This window comes from Hemicordylus capensis, chromosome 5 (genome assembly GCF_027244095.1).
Source record: "Hemicordylus capensis ecotype Gifberg chromosome 5, rHemCap1.1.pri, whole genome shotgun sequence".
Classification (NCBI taxonomy): Eukaryota; Metazoa; Chordata; class Lepidosauria; order Squamata; family Cordylidae; genus Hemicordylus; species Hemicordylus capensis.
Genome location: NC_069661.1, coordinates 66,804,906 through 66,825,212, shown reverse-complemented (window position 1 = coordinate 66,825,212; position 20,307 = coordinate 66,804,906). Strand labels below are relative to the sequence as shown.

The 20,307-nt window shown below is 44.4% G+C and overlaps 1 protein-coding gene across 13 annotated transcripts in view; it reads right to left on the bottom strand.

Annotated features, from left to right (window-relative positions):
* NPY2R (neuropeptide Y receptor Y2) overlaps window positions 1–20,035 on the bottom strand; it is a 74,899-nt gene extending 54,864 nt beyond the window's left edge. For 2 of the 13 annotated variants that reach the window (XR_008309138.1, XR_008309139.1), the window contains exons 1-3: window positions 19,444–20,035; window positions 18,373–18,478; window positions 17,289–17,404 (exon numbers count right to left, since the gene is read on the bottom strand). Coding sequence is in view for 6 of the 13 variants with exons in the window: in XM_053258173.1 (XP_053114148.1) it covers window positions 8,770–8,967 (198 nt within the window). In the remaining 7 variants the exon portion in view is untranslated. Of the gene's footprint in view, window positions 1–6,697; window positions 7,007–8,769; window positions 9,014–11,300; window positions 11,480–17,288; window positions 17,405–18,372; window positions 18,479–18,887; window positions 19,297–19,443 lie in introns of those variants that run through there. The other 11 variants (XM_053258175.1, XM_053258178.1, XM_053258177.1 and 8 more) reach the window with 11 other exon arrangements.
* Window positions 20,036–20,307: the final 272 nt, after the last annotated feature.

Sequence of the window (20,307 nt, the reverse complement as noted above, 5' to 3'; positions counted from 1 at the left end):
GCCAGAGCTTCACTACAACAGAAAAACCAAAAGCTTCCTTTCAAAGGCATTCTCTGCCATGGAATTCCAATGAAATTCTCTGCCAGGGGATGTGATGATGGCCACCAGCTTAGATGGCTTTAAAAGGAGCTTAGACAAATAGAGGACACGTCTATCAATGGCTACTAGTCTAATGGCTATGGATCACCTCCAGCCTTGGAGGCAAGATGCTTCTACTGTAAATCGCAGCTGCAGAGGAGCAACGGCAGGAGAGAGGGCATGCCCTCACCTCTTGCTTGTGGGCTTCCCAGAGGCATCTGGTGGGCCACTGTGGGAAACAAGATGCTGGACTAGATATGCTTTGGGCCTGATCCAGCATGGCTGTACTTGTGTTCTTAAAGCAGCCATTTCTATTTACTTCTTTCTGTTATGGGCAAATCCTAGTCCTGGGCAGACCTGGAAATACCTCAGCAGGTTTAGAAGAGACTAAAAATGAGGGCAAATGCCAGCAGAGAAAATGGCTGACCAAGAATTGTATTCTAGAATTGTTGAATCAGGTACAACAATTGCAGCAAGCCAGTTCAGAAGACCTTAAGTCATGGCATTACACATGCCCAAAGAAAGACATGTCCAAGGAATAAACAGTAAACTATCTAAAGAGAGAAGTTGTTTTAATGGCATGGTTATGGAAAAAGGAAAAACAGCAGTAAATTTTGCACAAGATGTTATATAATTAAGCCAGTTTCACAGATTAGGTGAAACAGGCTGGTCTTTTAAGCAATGACCCAGCACCACGAGCAACACACAGAAAACTGGTCAACACTTTCAATGAAGAACCACATGTTCTTGTGCTAGGATAGTATACTACCAAGTAATATAAAATGCATATCTTGCCCTCAGTGTGTTCATCGGACTATAACAATTCTAACACTGCTTTACATCATCTTATACCCATTAAATATTCCCAGTTTTCACTTTATTCATTTACATTGTCACAATTCCTCTCTGATGAAACAGGGTGCATGACTATCTATATCCTTTGTCACAAGCTTTGAGCTAAGCTCATACATACTGACGTCTGCAAAACATTCCTATAAATGTCAATGGGGAGGTCTATGTTTAGATCAGCAGTGACACAAAACCTAGATTTCAGTAAAATTGCCTTCTAGTCAAGCGGAAATAGCAATGCTGGATTTACCATTATGTCCAAAAGGTGTATTGCCAAAACCCAAAAGGATTTGTTATATCAAATAGCTTGAAAAATTGCCTTTCCAGTTTCTTATTGTGAGGGACAGGTTTCACAACTGTTGTAGAACTGTCTTGCTTTTCCTTATGGGAATTTCAAACTTCTTCCTCGTCTTCCTTCTCAGGGGAACATAGGAAGCAGCCTTATACAGAGTCAGACCATTGGTCCATCTAGCTCAGTATTGTCTATACTGGCAATGGCCCATGATTCCAGGCAGGAGTCCTTCCCAGCCCTACCTGGAGATTCCAGGGACAGATGGAACCTAGGACCTTCTGCATAGAAAGCAGATGCTCTGCCATGGAGCCAGGTTCTTTCCCCTCTCAGTTCTCTTGGCCAAGTCTGCCTTTCTTCCAACAGAAAGAGAAACTTCATCTCTGCTTTCTACAAAGCTCAGCACTGTACAGCACTTCATCCAGTGGAGAAGGTACCCAGTAACTCTATACATTAAATTAATAAAATACTTTTACGTATACAGTTGTGCCATTGAGTCAGTGTTGACTCCTGGCGACCACAGAGCCATGTGGTTTTCCTGGTAGAATACAGGAGGGGTTTACCATTGCCATCTCCCGTGCAGTATGAGATGATGCCTTTCAGCACCTTCCTATATTGCTGCTGCCCAATATAGGAGTTTCCCATATTCTGGGAAACACACTAGCAGGGATTTGAACCAACAGCCTCCTGTGCTCTAGGCAGTTTGCTTCCCCACTGCGCAATTAGGTGGCTGCTTCCATATAGAGTACAGCCATGAACTGATCCTCATCTGTTGCTTCATGTACTATGATGCTGTGGCCAAGCAGATGTACACACAGCAGAACAGCTGCATATGTAATTGTCACATGACAGAGTTTGCATGCTTTCCCCTACATCAGGGGTTCTCAAACTTAGGTCCCCAGAAGTTGTTGGACTACAGCTCCCATCATTCTTATTGTAGCTGGGGATTATGGGAGTTGTAGTCCAACAACATCTGGGGACCCAAGTTTAAGAACCCCTACCCTAAACCATTTATGTCAAGGCGGGAAGCCACATCTGGAGCATCTCTCAGCCTCTCTGCACTTGGAATTCATGTTGGCTTTTGTGACCACCAGCAGCCTATTTCTGATCCTGGAGATTTGAAAGTGATATTCTCAGCAAAAGCGAATTTGAGAAGCTGTATTTCAAGCAGAAGAGCTAAGAGTATCATTTCATGAGGCTCAATAGGATCATCTAAGAGAGAGTGATTGACCACTAGTCATAGATGTGACTATCTGGAACTAATATATGGAATTTTTCCTTTTAAAAAAGGGTTTTGACTTCCAGCAGCACAAGCTGTATCCTTCAACAATAAAAGAGCTGTGGGATGTTGCTGTAACACATTAATACTGAAATTAAAGTTTAAGAAACCATTTAAAAATAGCCCAAGGTAACATTTCTTTGGCTGTGGAATGCACTCAACATGGTATTTGTTGGGGGGTGGGGGCAGGGGACACCACTCTGCAGTGCCTTTCAAGAATGACAAAAGAAAAAGAAGAGCCAACCTTGGCTTTCCCAGTGTCTAAAGGATTTAATACATGGTTTAAACATTTTGTTCTTCTAATCAAGAGTGGCCTTCTCCCATTCCTCTAGGAAAGTGGAAGACAAGTACTTTTCTAATCAATTTTAATAGTTGTCATAGCTCTCCAGATGATTAATGTACAATTTAGGGTAATGAATGGCACAGCGGGGGAAATGACTTGATTAGCAAGCCAGAGGTTGCTGGTTTGAATCCCCGCTGGTATGTTTCCCAGACTATGGGTGTTGGAGGTTGTTAATTTTAACCCCAGTAGGTAAACAGCAGAGCACAGGAAGGAAGAGAGCACACACTCCAGTTATAGAGTAGGTAGCAATGCTCGACTAACAAGCAGAAGCTTGCTGGTTTGAATCCCCGCTGCTACTATATCAGGCAGCAGCGATATAGGAAGATGCTGAAGGGCATCATCTCCTACTACATGGGAGGAGGCAATAGTAAACCCCTCCTGTATTCTACCACAGGGCTCTGTGGGCGCCAGGAATTGAAATAGACTTGACAGCACACTTTAGCTTTAGCAGAGGATAGTTTAGTTCTTGCAACTATTTACAGAAACCACATGGAGATTCTTGTAGAACTAAATACTAAGTATTTATTGGTTAAGTATATTTGGATAGGAAAGACCTAAACATAATCTAAAGGACTAAATAATGAATAGGTAAGGAAAGATGTTTCCATCTACTCTCTAAGAGGAAAGGATGGATTGTGACTCAGCACAGGAAGTGCTGAAGAGTCAGATCAGGGGTCATAGAGTAAAGTAGTTAAGTCTTCCTTAGACCATGTTTCCTGAAACAAGAACACATCCCACTTTTGTAAAAAGGATAAAAATGCCAGATTACATCTTTTCCCAGCCCACCCTACTATATTCCAAATAATAAAACCCCAATTTACACGGTCAGAACCTGAAGCACCACATGCCAGGCCCGTAGGAAGAGAAGACTCATGTATGGCTAAATCACTAGGATGATTAGACATATCACACAGAAGCGTAGCCTGGAGGGAGGACGCACCTTTAAAGTTGAACATGGCATCAGAGGAGTAAACTGAATTATTAGACACGTTTGGCAACCCACTCCGAGATGGCTGCAGCCCAGACAGTCATATCTGAGAGTAGGCCGACATCTGGGTCGACAGGCGATACTGTCTATCTACAGCGCGGGGGGGGGGGGGGTGGAGTTGGTGATTTTAGTTTGTGTCCGATGTGGTGCAAGTCCAAAAGGCTCAAAACTCAAGGGATCTTCCCTAAGAGCTGGATCGGAGGGGAGCCCCTCGCAAGGGGGATTGAAAGTGTTGACCGAACTCCCAGCGTTCACCTGCAGAAAGCTCTTCATATGTTTGCAGTTTTCTGTCACAATGGTTTGAAGACGGGACAATTTGGAGATATTGGACCTCAGTCCATCCTTAAGGAGAGATCCAGGTTCCCAGAGTAAATCACTCTCCTCATCAGATGATTCCAGGGAATGAGCATAAAAAGGAGGATTTTGTGCTTCCTTCATTTTAGACAACTCAACCATTGCCATAGCTAGAATGAAGTCAGAAGAGGTCTCAGGGAAAATTAGCTGACCATGATGGTGGTCAGGTGCGGGCGACACCAGGGGCGCTCCAACTTCCGATATAATTAAAGGAAAGAAATCCTCGGATTCTCCTGGGGGGATCAAAGCTAGCTCAGAGGGAGAAGAACAAACCCTTGCGGAAGAGGCTGCGGGGCCAGAACTCGAAATGTAATCTGAGGGAGTAGAAGATATGCCCCCTAGCGGAATGCCTTCCACGTGGATAACTGGTGGAAGGCTTCTCTATGTTCACCCAAGAGTCCCCTAGGTTCTTCAGAGAGGCCCCTGCGTGAATTACATTTGGCTTCCTGAGCTCCGTAAAAACCCATCTGGGATAGATATCCCATTTAGCCAGATAGTTCTTCATACGTAGCAAGGACTGTGGAATCAAAGCCCTGGCAAATGTAAAGTGCAATTTTAGCATATGAAGCACAATAGAATCCAAAATACAAAAGGAATCAAGGTCAATGGCATTGTGAGGGAAGGCTAACAAAGATGCAAGTGAACTAACAATTTGTACTTTAGAATTCCACCTATCACAATTAGTAGTGTTCAAATTAATTTCCAGTACAAGTACAAGTTGAGTAGGTTGATAGACTAAATGAGAACAAAATTTTCCTGGCTAAATCGACCATGGTATCCTTCTGGATCGCCTGGGGGAGTTGGGAAAAAGAGGTACTGCCTTGCACTGGTTCCGTTCCTATCTCTTGGGTAGATTCCAGATGGTGGAGCTTGGTGACACTTGCTCCTCAAAACAGGAGCAGTTATATGGAGTCCCTCAGGGCTCCATTCTGTCACCAATGCTTTTTAACATTTACATGAAACCGCTGGGTGAGGTCATCAGGAGGTTTGGTGCTGGGTATTATCAGTATGCTGATGACACCCAAATCTACTTCTCCTTTTCATCCCCAGGAAATGGCACTCATTCTCTAAATGCCTGCCTAGAGGCAGTAATGGGCTGGATGAGGGATAACAAATTGAAGATGAATCCAAGCAAGACAGAGGTGCTCATTGTTGGGGCTCAGAATCTGAGGGGTGAGTTAGATCTTCCTGTGCTGGATGGGGTTACACTCCCCCAGAAGGAGCAGGTGCGTAGCTTGAGAGTACTCCTGGACCCAGGCCTCACCCTGGTATCTCAGGTGGAGGCTATGGCCAGGAGAGCTTTCTATCAGCTTCGGCTGATTTGACAGCTGTGCCCATTCCTTGAAGAGGATGACCTCAAAACAGTGGTGCATCAGCTGGTAACCTCCCAGTTTGACTGTTGCAATGTGCTCTACGTGGGGCTGCCTTTGTACGTAGTCTGGTAACTTCAGCTAGTTCAGAATGCGGCAGCCAGGTTGGTCTCTGGGCAACCCAGAGAGACCATATTTTTCCTGTTTTGAAACAGTTACACTGGCTGCCAATAGGTTTCCAGGCAAAATACAAAGTGCTGGTTATTACCTTTAAAGCCCTGAACGGCTTGGGTCTGAGATATCTTAGAGAGCACCTTCTTTTACATGATCCCCACCGCACATTAAGGTCATCTGAGGCGGTCCATCTCCAATTATCACCGGTTCGTTTGGTGGCGACTCAGAGGCGGGTCTTCTCTGTGGCTGCTCCCAGGCTGTGGAATGCACTCCCAGCAGAAATTCGTAATCTTAATTCCTTACTGACCTTCAAGAGAGCCCTTAAAACCCATCTGTTTGGCCTGGCCCTTCAGGGTTTTTAATTAGTTTTAATGCTAACCTGGTTTTCAGGGTTTTAATTGTTATGATAGTTTAATTGTTTTTTAAGATGTTTTAATTGGTGTTAATGTTTATATCTCTGTTTTAATTGTTATTGGTTTTAATGGTTTCTGTTTTTAATTGTAAACCGCCCTGAGCCATTTCGGAAGGGCGGTATAAAAATCGAATTAAATAAATAAACAAACAAATAAATAAATGCAGTGTCAGCTGGAGGTGGCTGTAAAGCCGGCCCACTAGGATTATAAAGAGCTCTCAAATTCCTTGAGGCTGATAGTATATTAAAATAAGTATCAGTCTGCATACTGGCATCAATGACGGCAGGCATTTCCTTGGAGACCACAGTCTCAGCCATCGAGGGGGCCTGGAAACCCTCCTCAATTCAATAACCAGCATTTCTAGTTGTTCAGTTATTAACAATAAGCGATGGAATAGGAGCCTCAAAGATATTGCATCAAAAAGATATTGCCATACTAGAGGAAACTCCCTCAGCAGAATCCAATGAAGGTCTCTGATAAGGGGCTTGCCTTTACGTGATAGAATGATCCAGAAGGATAAGGGAAGGTTCGCTCACTGCACTCTCCTCACTGCTGCCGCAAAAAGTTAAGTGAGAGTTACAATCAAAGGGACTTTACATAGGATTATTACAAGTACTCACTTCTGGATTCATTGGAGAATTAAGCAGCACAAAGGCATCCTCCTCCACATATCCTTTCTGATTATCAGTTAATTTCATGGATTGAGGACGCTGAGTGATGAGAGGTTCGCTCCTCTCTATAGGGGTGTTCTTTCCTCCTCCGGTTTTTTTCAGAAAGATGTTTAATGTGAGATGGGACATTTTCCCACCTTTTTTAAATCTTTGGAGATTTTCTTTCTGTGCTTTGCTCCCATCGCATATAGCTTTCAGCGTCTTATCTTCCTAGGCCGTTCAGTAAATCCAAGGCCACGGTATCTTTAAACACAGTTGCTAGCAGAAACAAGCACATAATAAAAAAGCATTCCAACTGATAAAAATGATTTAAAACAAACTAAAAACCAAGGAGAGGCACTCTGAAGCCAAAAAACGTGTGCAGCTGCAGGCCCCTCCCCACCGGAACCCGTTGGAAATCCCACCAGAAGCCACTTCTAGTAGAGAGCAATTATTTCTCTCTGATACACCATTTAGCTGAGGCGTGTATGTGGGAACATTTTGACATAAAATTCCATTCTGCTTCATAAATGTTCTCATATCATGTGACACATATTCCTCGCAATTGTCTGACCTCAAAATACTGGCGTTTTCTTCCAAATTTGTTATTCACCAAATAACATTGACTTCTCTCTCTCTCTCAGAGCATATACATAGCAAAATTTGGAGAAATCATCAATAAAAGTCAAAATGTATTTCCAGCAAGGCTTAGTTGCAATGGACCACAAATGTCAGAATGATCTAGCTGCAGGATATCTTTTGATTCCACACTCTTCTTAACAGCAAAACTAGGCATCACTCGTTTGTTAAGTATGCAACAGTGACATCTGCTGGCTGTTTCTGGACATTAACTTATATTCAAATCTTTTTATTAACTCATTTGAAAATCAGTTTTAATATTTAACTTTCTGTGGCCCAATTTCCTGTGCCACAAGAAATCACATTTTTTGTGCTGGCAGGTGTTTACCAAATTTGCTTGTGCAGTAACACAGTCTCATTCAAAAAGTCCATCATTACACATATGAGCAGTCATCAATTCATCAGCTTTGGAAATATAGCGTCCTTCATTCTCAAAAATCACTTTGTACCCCTTCTTAAGTCCATGTCCAAATGAAATCAAATTGGTTTGCATTTCTGGAACTAAGAAGACATTTATTAGAACTTCCCATATTTCATCATCTGCTCCTTTGCAGAGAATTTAGCAAGTCCTTTTCCTCTTGCGATGATCCCATCTGATAGAGCAATTGCACATTTGTAGTCTTTGTCTAATTCAATGAACCAATCAGTAGTATTAAACATATTTTGCATAGCACCAGAATCAATAATAAAAATCTGCTTTTGATCTGTTTTTAATGATACATTATAGCTTTTGGGTGAAACATTGCCTATTCTGGGGCTGTTTCTATTCAGCTTTCCAAATCCACCACGTTGTTTGCCCTTTTGATTGTCTATTTCTCTGTGCACAGGCTGTGCCCTGTGTTTTCTTTGTTGTCCTGGCAATTGGTTTCTTTTCCTGTTGAATTCCTAGGCTCTGAATTGCCTCTTTGTCTGTCACTATGATAACTGGCTCGGTAACCATGGTGACCATCTCTTTTGAATTTTGCGCCTTCTTTACATGTTAAAGACTGGCTTTGTTTGCTGGAGTAAGCTATAGCAGTTTCAGTTTTAATGTTTTCTTGCTGTAGTTTCAAGCTGAAATCCCTCAGAATTGATATTACATTTTCCAAAAATAATTGGGTCCCTGATGCCTCCAGGGCCGTGATCAGAGGATCAAAACTCTTAGGCAAGGATTGCAGGATTAGTCCAATAAGCACAACATTATTCAATTCATGTTTGCTATTGTTCAAAAGTCGGTTGGTCTCCAAGAGACTTGCTATGTGGGCTTCAAAATCTCCCCCTTCCTGCAGCTGCATCTAGCATAGTCTTTTAAACAAAAGGAGAGCTGTGTTTGGAGAGACCTGTCCACATTGCTTTCTCAATTTTTCCCAAGTTTCAGAGGCAATCTTGGTATCACGTATATAGATCAACAATTCATCACTCACATTCAAAATGAGGAGTCCATATGCCTGTTGGTTCCTCTTATCCCACGAGGCTCGATCAGCAGCTCTTTTCTCATGGAACACCACCCAGACAACCTCAAAGATACCTCTTGCCATGAACATTCCTTCCATCTTCAAAGCCCATAGCTCGTAGTTGTTTCCATCCAATTTGGGAAAAGGAAAATATGTTTCTGAATCCATGCTGCAGTTCTATCTAACTCAGCTGCACTTTAAAAAAGGAAAAATAAACTCTGTTTGTTCCTAAAAGCCTGTTGTTGCTCCTGCTGGGCCCATTATCCTGTTGGGGGTTGTTAATTTTACCTCCAGTAGGTAAACAGCAGAGCACTAAGGAAGAGAGCACATACTCCAGTTACAGAGTAGGTAGAAGAGGATAGTTTAGTTGTTGCAGCTACTTAGAGAAGACACATGGAGATTCGTGTAGAACTAAATACTAAGTATTTATTGGTTAAGTACACTTGGATAAGAAAGACCTAATGCTACTCTAAAGGATTGAATAATGAATAGGTAAGGGGAGAGAGATATGTTTCCATCTACTCTCTAAGAGCAAAGGAAGGATTGTGACTCAGCACAGGAAGTGCTGAGGAGTCAGATCACGTGTAATAGAGTAGGGAGATATAGAGAAAACCTTACTTACTGTCTCTACTCCCAATGCCTCTAGTGGTCATTAGGATAGTTGGTGCAAAAGTTCGATGCACTGGAACTCCATCTCCAACAATAGGAAACACCTATATCGAGCAACAGCGATATAGGAAAAATGCTCAAAGGCATCATCTCATACTACGCGGGAAATGGCAATGGTAAATCCCTCCTGTATTCTACCAAAGACAACCATGTGGTCATCAGGAGTCAACACCGACTCAACGGCACACTTTACTTTAAGTTTGTGATAACACTCAGAAAGGAGACATGAAAATGTAGGTGGAAACCACACACTTTAGTTCAGCTTTAATAATCCGAATGGGTAATCCTCATTATATGCTTCAGAATACATTGTGAAAAGCTGGCTCTAATCTAGGTTATGACACTGCAAAAAGAACTAGGGTTGCTTTTGAATTAATCCAGAATGAAAAAAGCAGCCCTATTTAGACACTGTTCTGTTCATGTGTACAGGTGTCTGTACACATGCATGAGTTGGGGGCATAACTGTACATGCATTCATTGTAAAATTGCAGGCCCCTTCAAATGCAGGGTGCAGACAGAAAGTGTACGGCTATACATGCATTCAGCAGAAAATGTGAATAAGTGTATGTGCACCCAGATCTGTACATGCATCCAACTGCACAGATTATATGTGTTTGGAACCCATCATAGAGCTAGTTCTGTTAACAATACTTCTTGCTTCACTAAGAGCAACTTACTGAGAATGCCACAGGGAAGAAAGAAATAAGCGAGTGCTAGCCACATGTTAAAAATGTAACATGGAGGTAACTTAAGTTTTATCAGGCTCCCACAATAATTCAGAAATACTTGTGTTAGCCATAGCATCTGTCTCATATATTTCCATGGTATAGGGTCTACTGTACAGCCGTTGAGCACTGATGGACATATCCCCACACAGAAGAAGCTGCCACACCATGCATTTTAAAACATTTTCCCACATGGATTAATAGTCTGCCTTCAACCATAGGGCAGGATCCAGACTAAGTTAGTCATGCCTAAGTACCAGGAGGCACAGCTTTGTAGTGGTTCTGCTCCTATCCTTCGGGTAGACTCCAGATGGTGGAGCTTGGTGACAGTTGCTCCTCGAAATGAGAGCTGTTATATGGAGTCCCTCAGGGCTCCATTCTGTTACCAATGCTTAATATTTACATGAAACCGCTGGGTGAGGTCATCAGGAGTTTTGGTGCTGGGTGTTATCATTATGCTGATGACACCCAAATCTACTTCTCCTTTTCAACTGCATCATCAGGATGGAAATGGTGTTCATTCCCTAAATGCCTGCCTACAGGCAGTAATGGGCTGGATGAGGGATGACAAATTGAAGCTGAATCCAAGCAAGACAGAGGTGCTCATTGTAGGGGCTCAGAATATGAGGGGTGAGTTAGATCTTCCTGTGCTGGATCGGGTTACACTCCCCCAGAAGGAGCAGAAGCACAGCTTGGGAATACTCCTGGACCCAGGCCTCACCCTAGTATCTCAGGTGGAGGTTATGGCCAGGAGTGCTTTCTATCAGCTTAGGCTGATTTTTATTTTATTTATTTATTTATTTTTACATTTCTATACCGCCTTTCATTAAAAGAAAACCCCAAGGCGATTCAACAGCTGTGTCTATTCCTTGAAGAGAACGACCTCAAAACAGTGGTGCACCAGCTGGTAACCTCCCAGCTTGACTACTACAATCAGCTCTACATGGGGCTGCCTTTGTACGTAGTTCAGAAACTTCAGTTAGTTCAAAATGCAACAGCCAAACTGGTCTCCAGGGAAACTCGAAGAGACCATATTATGCCTGTTTTAACACAGTTGCACTGGCTGCCGATATGTTTCTGGGCAAAATACAAAGTGCTGGTTATTACCTTTAAAGCCCTGAACGGCTTAGGTCCAGGTTACCTTAGAGAGCGCCTTCTTCTGCATGATCCCCACCGCACGTTAACGTCATCTGAGGAGGTCCATCTCCAGTTACCACTTGTACGTCTGGTGGCGACTCAGAGGCGGGCCTTCTCTGTAGCCGCTCTTGGACTATGGAATGTGCTCCCTGCAACAATCCATAATTTGAACTTCTTTATTGGTTTTTAGGAGCCCCTAAGACCCATCTGTTTGGCCTGGCCTTCCAGGGTTCTTAAATTGTTATAAAGGGTTTTTAATGTACCTGTTTTTCAGTGTTGAACTGTTTTATTTTTTAATTGTTTTATGGCATTTTATATTTTTAATTGTTGATTGGTTTTAACTGTCTTTGTTTTATTTGTAAACTTCCCTGAACCAATTTTGGAAGGGCAGTATAAAAACTGAATGAATAAATAAAAAAAAGAAGTACCATTGAAATATATGAGACAGATGCCATTACTAACTCAACTCCCATTCATTTCACAGGTTGCCAGTTCGAATCCCTGCTGGTATGCACATATATCAGGCAGTAGCGATCTAGGAAGATGCTGAGAGGCATCATCTCATACTGCGTGGGAGGAAGCAATGGCAAACCCCTCCTGTATTCTACCAAAGAAAACAACATGGCTCTGTGGTTGCCAGGAGTCGAAGTCGACTTGATGGCACACTTTACCTTTAGATCCTTCCCATAGTTTGCTGCTGCTATAAACTCCTGCAATTGGTACTCAGAAGAAATGGCCTGTCCTATGAACAGATGAAATGAAACAAAACAGCAGGTTGTGGTGGACACAGATGCCCCCTTCAGACATTACATTGTACATGTGTACCGGTGTCTATACATATGCAAGTGTTTTAGTGTGAGTGACTGTACATGCATTCATTTTCAACGTAACCCTGGATATAGGCCCCCTTAAATGCAGGTACAGATAGGAAGTGTGCCACTATGCATGCATTGAACATGTGTGAATAGAGCTATCTTATCAGTATTCAGTGGCTGCTGGCTATAGGGATAGGCCACGTGGTGATGCAGCCCTTGCCACAGTCTTGCCCCCTCCCCTCATATTTCTGCCCAGCAGCTTAGATGCAAAGGTCAGCTTCACCCATATAGCCTCTCACTACAACCAGCTGGCTTGGCAAGTGAATACACAGCCACTGTGCAGGGAGGTGAGAAGCAACCACCACACAGCACTGTGGCACCTGAATCAGCTCTGTGTGTCAGATGAACCTCTCTCAAGCATTGTTTTCACGACTTTGTATCAAGGCAAGGGCTAGCCCAGGGCAGGGCAAACTTGCCTCTCCAGCTGTTGAACTACAACTCCCATCATCCCCTGCCACAACAAATTGTGGCTGGGGGTGATGGGCACTGTAGTTCAACATCAGCTAGAGCAGTGATTCTCAAACTTGGGTCCTCAGGTGTTATTGGACTTCAACTCCCATAATCCCCAACCAAAGGCCACTGAGGCTGGGGATTATGGGAGCTGAAGTCCAAAAACACCTGAGGACCCAAGTTTGAGATTCCCTGAGCTAGAGTGTGCCCATCCCTGGGCTAGCTCCTAACAGAGAGAGCTTATGGGATTTTAATGTGACATTCTATACTGCTTTTCTCAAGTATGTTCCCCAAAACATACTTGAAGAGGGGTTTAAGTGGGGTTTGGATAACTTCATGGAGGAGAGGTCTAGCAACGGATAGTTGGATGGCTATGGGCCACCTCCAGCCTCAAAGGCAGGATGCCTCTCAGTACCAGTTGCGGGGGAGTAACAGCAGGAGAGAGGGCATGCCCTCAACTCCTGCCTGTGGCTTCCAGCGGCGTCTGGTGGGCCACTGTGCGAAGCAGGATGCTGGACTAGATGGGCCTTGGGCCTGATCGAGCAGGGCTGTTCTCACGTTCTTAAAATTCATGGAATAAAACTGTTTCATTTGGACAACAGGAACTTCTGCCAGTTGACTATATGTGTAACTGAGTTTGTTTCTTCAGTGCTGTATGATTTACATCTCAACAGGATTCTGTTTCTTCAGTGTTGTATGATTTACATCTCAGCAGGATTCTGCCTCTCCTATAGCTGCTCTCAACTCCAAGATGAAAGCTCCCATTTGTGACAGCGGGAGCTTCCCTCCTGTGCCAATAGCAGCCATGGAGGCCAAGGATCAAGACAGAGATCACTGCAGAGCAGGTTTAATAGCCATCTTCTTCTGCTAGCAGTAGGAGAGGAGACTGGAGAAAGGCATTCCTTGTTGTGAAAGTGTCTCACACAGCACCACAAGTCAATTCCGACCAGAGTCTGTTGTAATTTGAAAACAAAAATAAACCAAAGATATCTTCCCTTAGGCTAAGTCAGCAGTAATTGTGTTCTGTTCCTTATATTTACTGTCCATGGAAAGCACAAACGATTGAGCTTGGAAGCTTGTCAAGCCCTGGAAAGAGCTGAACAGACAAAGCATCTCTGCTGCTGTTGGAAGAGCAGCCCCTCAGTTGTAGAAGGGCTTCTTGTTTGTTCATTCATTCATTCACTCACTCCACTGAGTCCCCTGTTCTGTGCTTTGGAGCAGGAATGACCAACAGTATCCCAAATTGTCATCACAGTGTTGACATCATGGTGCAAAATGTTTGCCCTCCATTTCACCCCTTAGGAAGAAGGGCTGAGCAACCTCCAAGACAGTTTTTCTTCAGGAGAGTAGCTAGGAGAGATGAGGCCCATGTTTGCCCCTCTTCCCAGTGACCCCTCAAAGTGAGGGAGATAATGAAGAAAATAGGGAAGGGTGGAGCTGGGGGGCCCAAGTTCTTTGAACCCATTAACTCAATTATAGCTACATCCCTGCTTTTCATATCTCTCTCTCCCCCCCCCCCTCTCACACACAGACACACAGAGTGGGAAGACCCAAACACATAGATCATGGTTGGGTTTTGTGGGGTTATTTAGGGTTGTCCTAGTGATGCTGCTAGTATAGAGCCCGGCCACCTACAAAAGCTGTGGGGGGGGGGGAATGTACTTCCCTCTTCCCTCAGAAATTGTTTGCAGAAAAGAACAGCAACGTCTGGTGCGAGCACCGCTGGGCGGGAAGGGAGCAGCAGCGGGAGGCATCTATAACTGCAAATTAGTAGGTGCTTACCTCTCCTCCCACTGCCCCTGAAAACTGTTCGGAGCAGTGGCGTGGAGTTCAACACCCGCTATGGCAGAGGATTGGCTCTGCCACTCAGCTGGCCTCTGCACATGCATGGAGGCCATTTGCTAACCACACAAATGGCCGCCGCTACTCTGAACAGCTTTTGGGTGCAGTGGGAGGAGAGGTAAACACCCACTAATTTACAGTTAAAGGTGCCTCCTGCCACCCCCTCCCCCCAGCAGCACCCACACCGGCCACCACTGGAAAACAATATCCCCCCCAAGAACCCAGAAACATGTCACTTTCGCCGACTCGATGGCACACTTTACCTTTTTGCTGTAGAACAGGAGTGGACAACCTTAAGCTCTGCAGCTATTGTTGGACTGAAACTCCCACCATTCCTTGCTGCAATAAACTGCAGTGGGGGGTGATGTGAGTTATAGTCCAATACATGCTAGGAGCTTCAGGATGGACACCCCATTGTGGAAAAGCTTTGAAGAGGGGAACAATCAGCACCCAGTGTGGTTCCTGTCCCCACAGTCAACACATGCACACAACTTCAACCTGCTCTGTCCATCCACATCATTGTTAGTGTGACTAATGTGGGACATTCTTATATTACCAAGAGTCATGCTTGTAGCCTGACCAAAAAAAGAGAAAAGAAAAGAAAACTGCTTTTCAAGCTGCCTGCTTTGTCCCTTTCTAGTTTAGCACACAAATGCCACACTGAGAAAGTGATGATACAGATATGCCTCAAAGCTCTCACAAGTGATTGGGAAAGCACTTGAATTTTCCCTAGAGCATCACACCCTTCTCCTGCTGCTGTCTCCATCCCACCAGTTGATTTGCATTACTTTTGTGGATGTTTCTCACACTGCAGAGGTTACATCTCTGAACAAGTCATAGAAGTTGGGCCTCAGTTGTAACAATAGCAAAAGACTTAGGACCAAGAAAGTGTTTCAAGTAGATCACATCTGTTGAGAATTCAAGCAAAAGTACATGATGGCTGAGTGAAGATGCAAACCCATCTTCCTGCACAACTGAGATAAAAATCTAAGGTTTCCTGAACAAACAAATACATTGTGGTCATTCGCATGCATGCATAAGTAGCACAAACAGGACTAAAATATTATTTTGGGTCCCCCTTGTGAAAACACCCTTGCAGCCAGAACCCCAAAACCACATTCACACAGAAGCCCCACTTACATACTATTAAGACAGTATGGTGTATTTATTTATTTGATTTATATACCACCCTTCCTAAAGTGGCTCAGAGTAGTTTACATTAAAATCTAAAATACATAATAATTAAAATCAAAAACCAAGTAAAAGCAAAATACAATTAAAACTATATATCATTAAAAGCCAGACTTAAAAGATGGCTCTTTAAGGCTCTGCTGAAGGCCTCCAAGGAAGATAATCCTCTTACATCCACAGGGAGCGTGTTCCACATCTTAGAAGCAACAACAGAGAAGGCCAGGTTGCCACCAGATGAACCGGTGGCAACCAAAGACTGACCCCTCATGATGATCTCAGTGAGTGGTGAGGATATTGTAAAGCAGGGGTTCTCAACCTTGGGTCCCCAGATGTTGTTGGACTTCAACTCCCATAATTCCCAACCAAAGGCCACTGGGGCTGGGGATAATGGGAGTTGAAGTTCACTAACATCTGGAGACCCAACATTGAGAATCTTGGTTGTAGAGAAACATGCTCTCTCAGGTAACCCAGACCTAAGCCATTCAGGGCTTTAAAGAAGCACTTTGTATTTTGCCTGGAAACCCATCAGCAGCTAGAGATGTGTGAGACGGCTTGACTGCAAACCAGCTTAGTTTGAGGGCTCAACCTCGAACTGAACCAGGCCCAGTTCGGCTTGAGGTCCAGCTGAACCACCCGGGCTGGTTCGAGGCCAGTTCAGGGGTGCCAGACACATTAGAATTAGGGTGTTTTTTAAAGTCTGACTCACCACCACCGCCAGGTTCTGTGGCCACAGGAGGTCTTCAGTGGTTTCCCCTCCCCACAGTCTCCTATGGCCCATTTTGGCTCTCTGCAAGTGTAAAGCAGCCATTATTGAGGCTGCCATGCAATCACAGAGGGCAAAAATGGTCTGGAGGCTGGCAGGGAGACGGTAAGCCATCGGAGATCTCCGCCTGAGGCTGCAGCAGCAACCCCTGGGGCCGCCAAACCCATCAGCAGCAGTTAATCCGACTTCCCCCCAGTAATTCTAACATGTGTCACCCCCAAACCAGATCGTAACTGGTTCAAATTAGAACTGAACCAATCCCCAAGTTCAGCGATGCCAAAATAAAATAAGCCCAGTCTGGTTTGAGTCCAGTTAGGACTCGAATCAAACCAGGCAAAACAGTTTTGTGCACATCCCTATCAGCAGCCAGTGCAATTCCTCTCCAGGATACCCCAGAGACCAATCTGGCTGCTGCACCTGGAACTAACTGAAGTTTCCAAACTACATACAAAGGCAGCCCTACATAGAGCATATTGCAGTAGTCCAACCTGGAGCTTACCAGCTAGTGTACCACTGTTTTCAGGTCATTCTCTTCAAGAAACAGGCAGAGTTACTGAATCAACCTCAGCTGGTTAAAAGCGCTCCTGGCCACAGCCTCAACCTGAGCTACCGGAGTGAGAACTTACCCTGGTATCTTGGCAGTCCAAGAGCACTGCCAAGCTATGAACCTGTTCTTTCTGGGACAGTGCAACCTTTTCCAGAACAGGAAATTCTATCCCGTCTTTCAGATTACAACCCCAATAATGAGCACTTCCATTTTGCTTGGATTCCGCTTCAGTTTATTATCTCTCATCCAACCCATTACTGCCTGTGTAGTGGCTAAAGTGTTGGACTTACCCAGCAGACCCAGAATCAAGTCCCTCTTCAGCTGGATGAACAGGCCAGTCAGTCTCTCTCAGTCAAGGCTCTTGTGAGGATAAAATGGGACCGAACTGTTTACACCACCTTGAGCCCTTTGGAGGAAAAGAGGAAAAAGGATGACACTGAAATAGACTATGATTGTTTTCAGTGAGAATATATTTGTAAGTAACTGAACACTTGAGCTTACGTATGTAACAGCAACAACTAAGACTGCAGTCCTAATCATATCTACTAGGGAACAAGTCACACTTAATATAGTGTTTACTTCTGAGTAAGCATGCACAGGATTGTGTTCTAAATAAATAATAAAATTACAAAATTTGTCATTAATTCATGCAACATACTACTAGGATACATAGAAGACATTCAGCTACAAGAACCTGCCCCCAACTCATCCCCAGTCAACAACAGCAAAGAGAAAAGATCAACCTTAACATCATCTTGACCCCCAAAACCCATTACACAGAAGAGTTTTGTCATTTCTCAGCAAGTTGTTGCCTTCTTTTCCATGCCCCACTCTTCTTCTGACCATTTCATCCTCTTTTTAACTTTTAAAAAAGCCCTCTGATCTATTAAGGTCTTTTCTGTTGCAGCCTTAATTTAAAACCCAGTGCTCTGCTGAGTTAGCTCCATCTGAGGAAGCAGTTTTTTGTTTTCTTCTGGGGCACAGAGGAGGAATAGATACTTTAAAATTCAACAGCACAAGCAGAAAAGAAATTGCATCTGGGTAACAAATGTGGAAACATGGAAAAAATGTGGATATCTGATGGGTTGTTGCAAACAAACAATCAAAAAACCTTTTACTGTAGTCCCACTGTACAGTATAATCTCATATTTCTCTCTCTCTCCCCTATTCTGAAAGGCACCAGTTTCCACTAATGCTGGTTGGCACACTTCTTGCAAACCTTAAACTTCTTACTCCAGAGTATTTCTGCACATTGTAGTGGAACTCCTGATTGAAAAGTTCAGCAAGATCTTTACGGAACATCTCAAATATTTACACCTTGGCCATAAACATATTTATTTGGAAGCTGGTGCCATTGGTTTTAATGAAACATACTTCCAAACAAGGACACCTAGGATCGCCGCCTCCTGCAAAAGTTTTCAACTTGCTCCTCAGCTGTCTTCCAGTGAAGAGAAGCTGCCAGCTTGGAAGATACACTGAGCTGTTGAGAAAGGAAAGAATAAATCAAAGTAATGCTATGCCCCAAACAACCTGATCCATTATTAATACCATACCCTTTTAGAAGAGCTATTACAGTGAGTTGAGATGATCAGGCACACAGTTTAATGCATACAACACTTGCTCATTAATCTCCAACCAAAACAGATAACCATAAAGCTTTCTTGAGAAGCTGTTATATTATCACCCAATAATGTGATAAATACACAATGGAATGAAAACACACACACTACAGCAGAGGTATAACATGCTTGATTACTACTAAGCTCAGTAGCTGACATGATGCAGAATTACTCAGAGCAGTGCAATGCCTTTCAGCAGGACTACTGAGTAATTCTCTGCATCATGACAGCCAGCAGCTGCTAAATACTAAGAGACTGCAGTCCACACACCGTTTACTCCATCCAGAGTCTAACAGACCTCCATAGGGCTTTTTCATAGTTCCTAATGTGCAAATTGTAACCTTGAGGATTAGTGCACATTTAAAAAAACCCAAAAACTACTCAGAATGCTAGTTATAATGAAGTCTTCTTCCCATATATCACTTTGACCTGTTGATCCCGAATCCCCTCTGCAACTGATGCCTGTAGGTTTGTTTACTAGTTCAGAACTAGGAGGCAACTGTGAGCTAGCAGAAGATTGTTTGCTCCCGCTGGGCGCGGAGCAGGTCTGCAGGAGAATGGATCAAGCGTCACCAAAGCACACCGCTTCTTCCTTGCCTCTAGAGTTCTTCTCTCTCATAAGCTGGGTACAGCCACAGCTATGGGTCGCACCACGGTGCTCAGTAGCATCCCAGTGGCTTCATTAAGCAATAAGATAGAGGAAGAAGCGTCCAATTTTCAAAAAGTCAGAGGGAAAGTCAGGGTATGAAAATGGAGAGAAGACCCGCCCCACCCAGGGCTTTTCCTGCCCAGCTTGAGGAGATGGATCGGGGCCCCGTCGACTTACCGATCTCCTCCGCCTCCGTGTTTCTCGCCGTGAAAAGGAGGGAGGCTGCCAAGCGCGCGGTTCTCCCAGCTCAGTCCCACCACGATCGGCTTCCCGTTCCCTGGCTCAAAGTTTGGAGCGGCTCTCCTCTCAATCTCTGGCTGGCTAGCGGACGGGCAGGGCGACACGAGGAAAGATCAGTGCCGAGCAGGGCGAGGCGAGCGAGGCTATTCACCCGGCAGATCTCGCCTTGCCACTGAGCCCAGGCAGGAGCGTGCGAGGGATGGGAAGCGAAGCGAGGGCGGGAAGGCAGAGCAGGTGCCGGCCGCGCAGCCTTGAGGACGCGGCCCCTTCCCTATGGGGGCGGGGCTTTATTTGGGCTGGAGCGCGCTAAGCAGACTCAGCCCTGGCGGGACTTGTGTGGAATGCCAGCGCGGCGGCAGCAGCTTTGCAAACTCATCATAAAGACGCCAGGGGAATTCTGACCATGTGCAGAGTGCCGCCGTCCACCCGCCTCCTAAGTCCGGACTTCGTGCAGGCGGCTCTGCGTAATGCGAGCATGTGGCTTCTGGGCAAACTTAAGCCCCAGCACTTCACTCTTAGGAAATTCTGATTCAGAGACGTCTCTCGGTCGAAGAGATGGGGAAGAAGCGGGGAGGCAGGTCTCCACGTTCGGGAAGATATACATGAATGAAGTAACCGGGTGGGAGTTCTGATTGGTTTATTTCTGAAAAGGCAAATAAATGCTCAGAACACAAAGGCAGCCTAGAAGCTTTTTCTCTAATGTAGGATTTTCATTTCATTTCATTTATCTGAGAATGGCATTTTCCGTTGCAGTGCTGGTTATCTGTGTGCAGGGAAGTCTCCCCTGGAGCGGATTGAAAT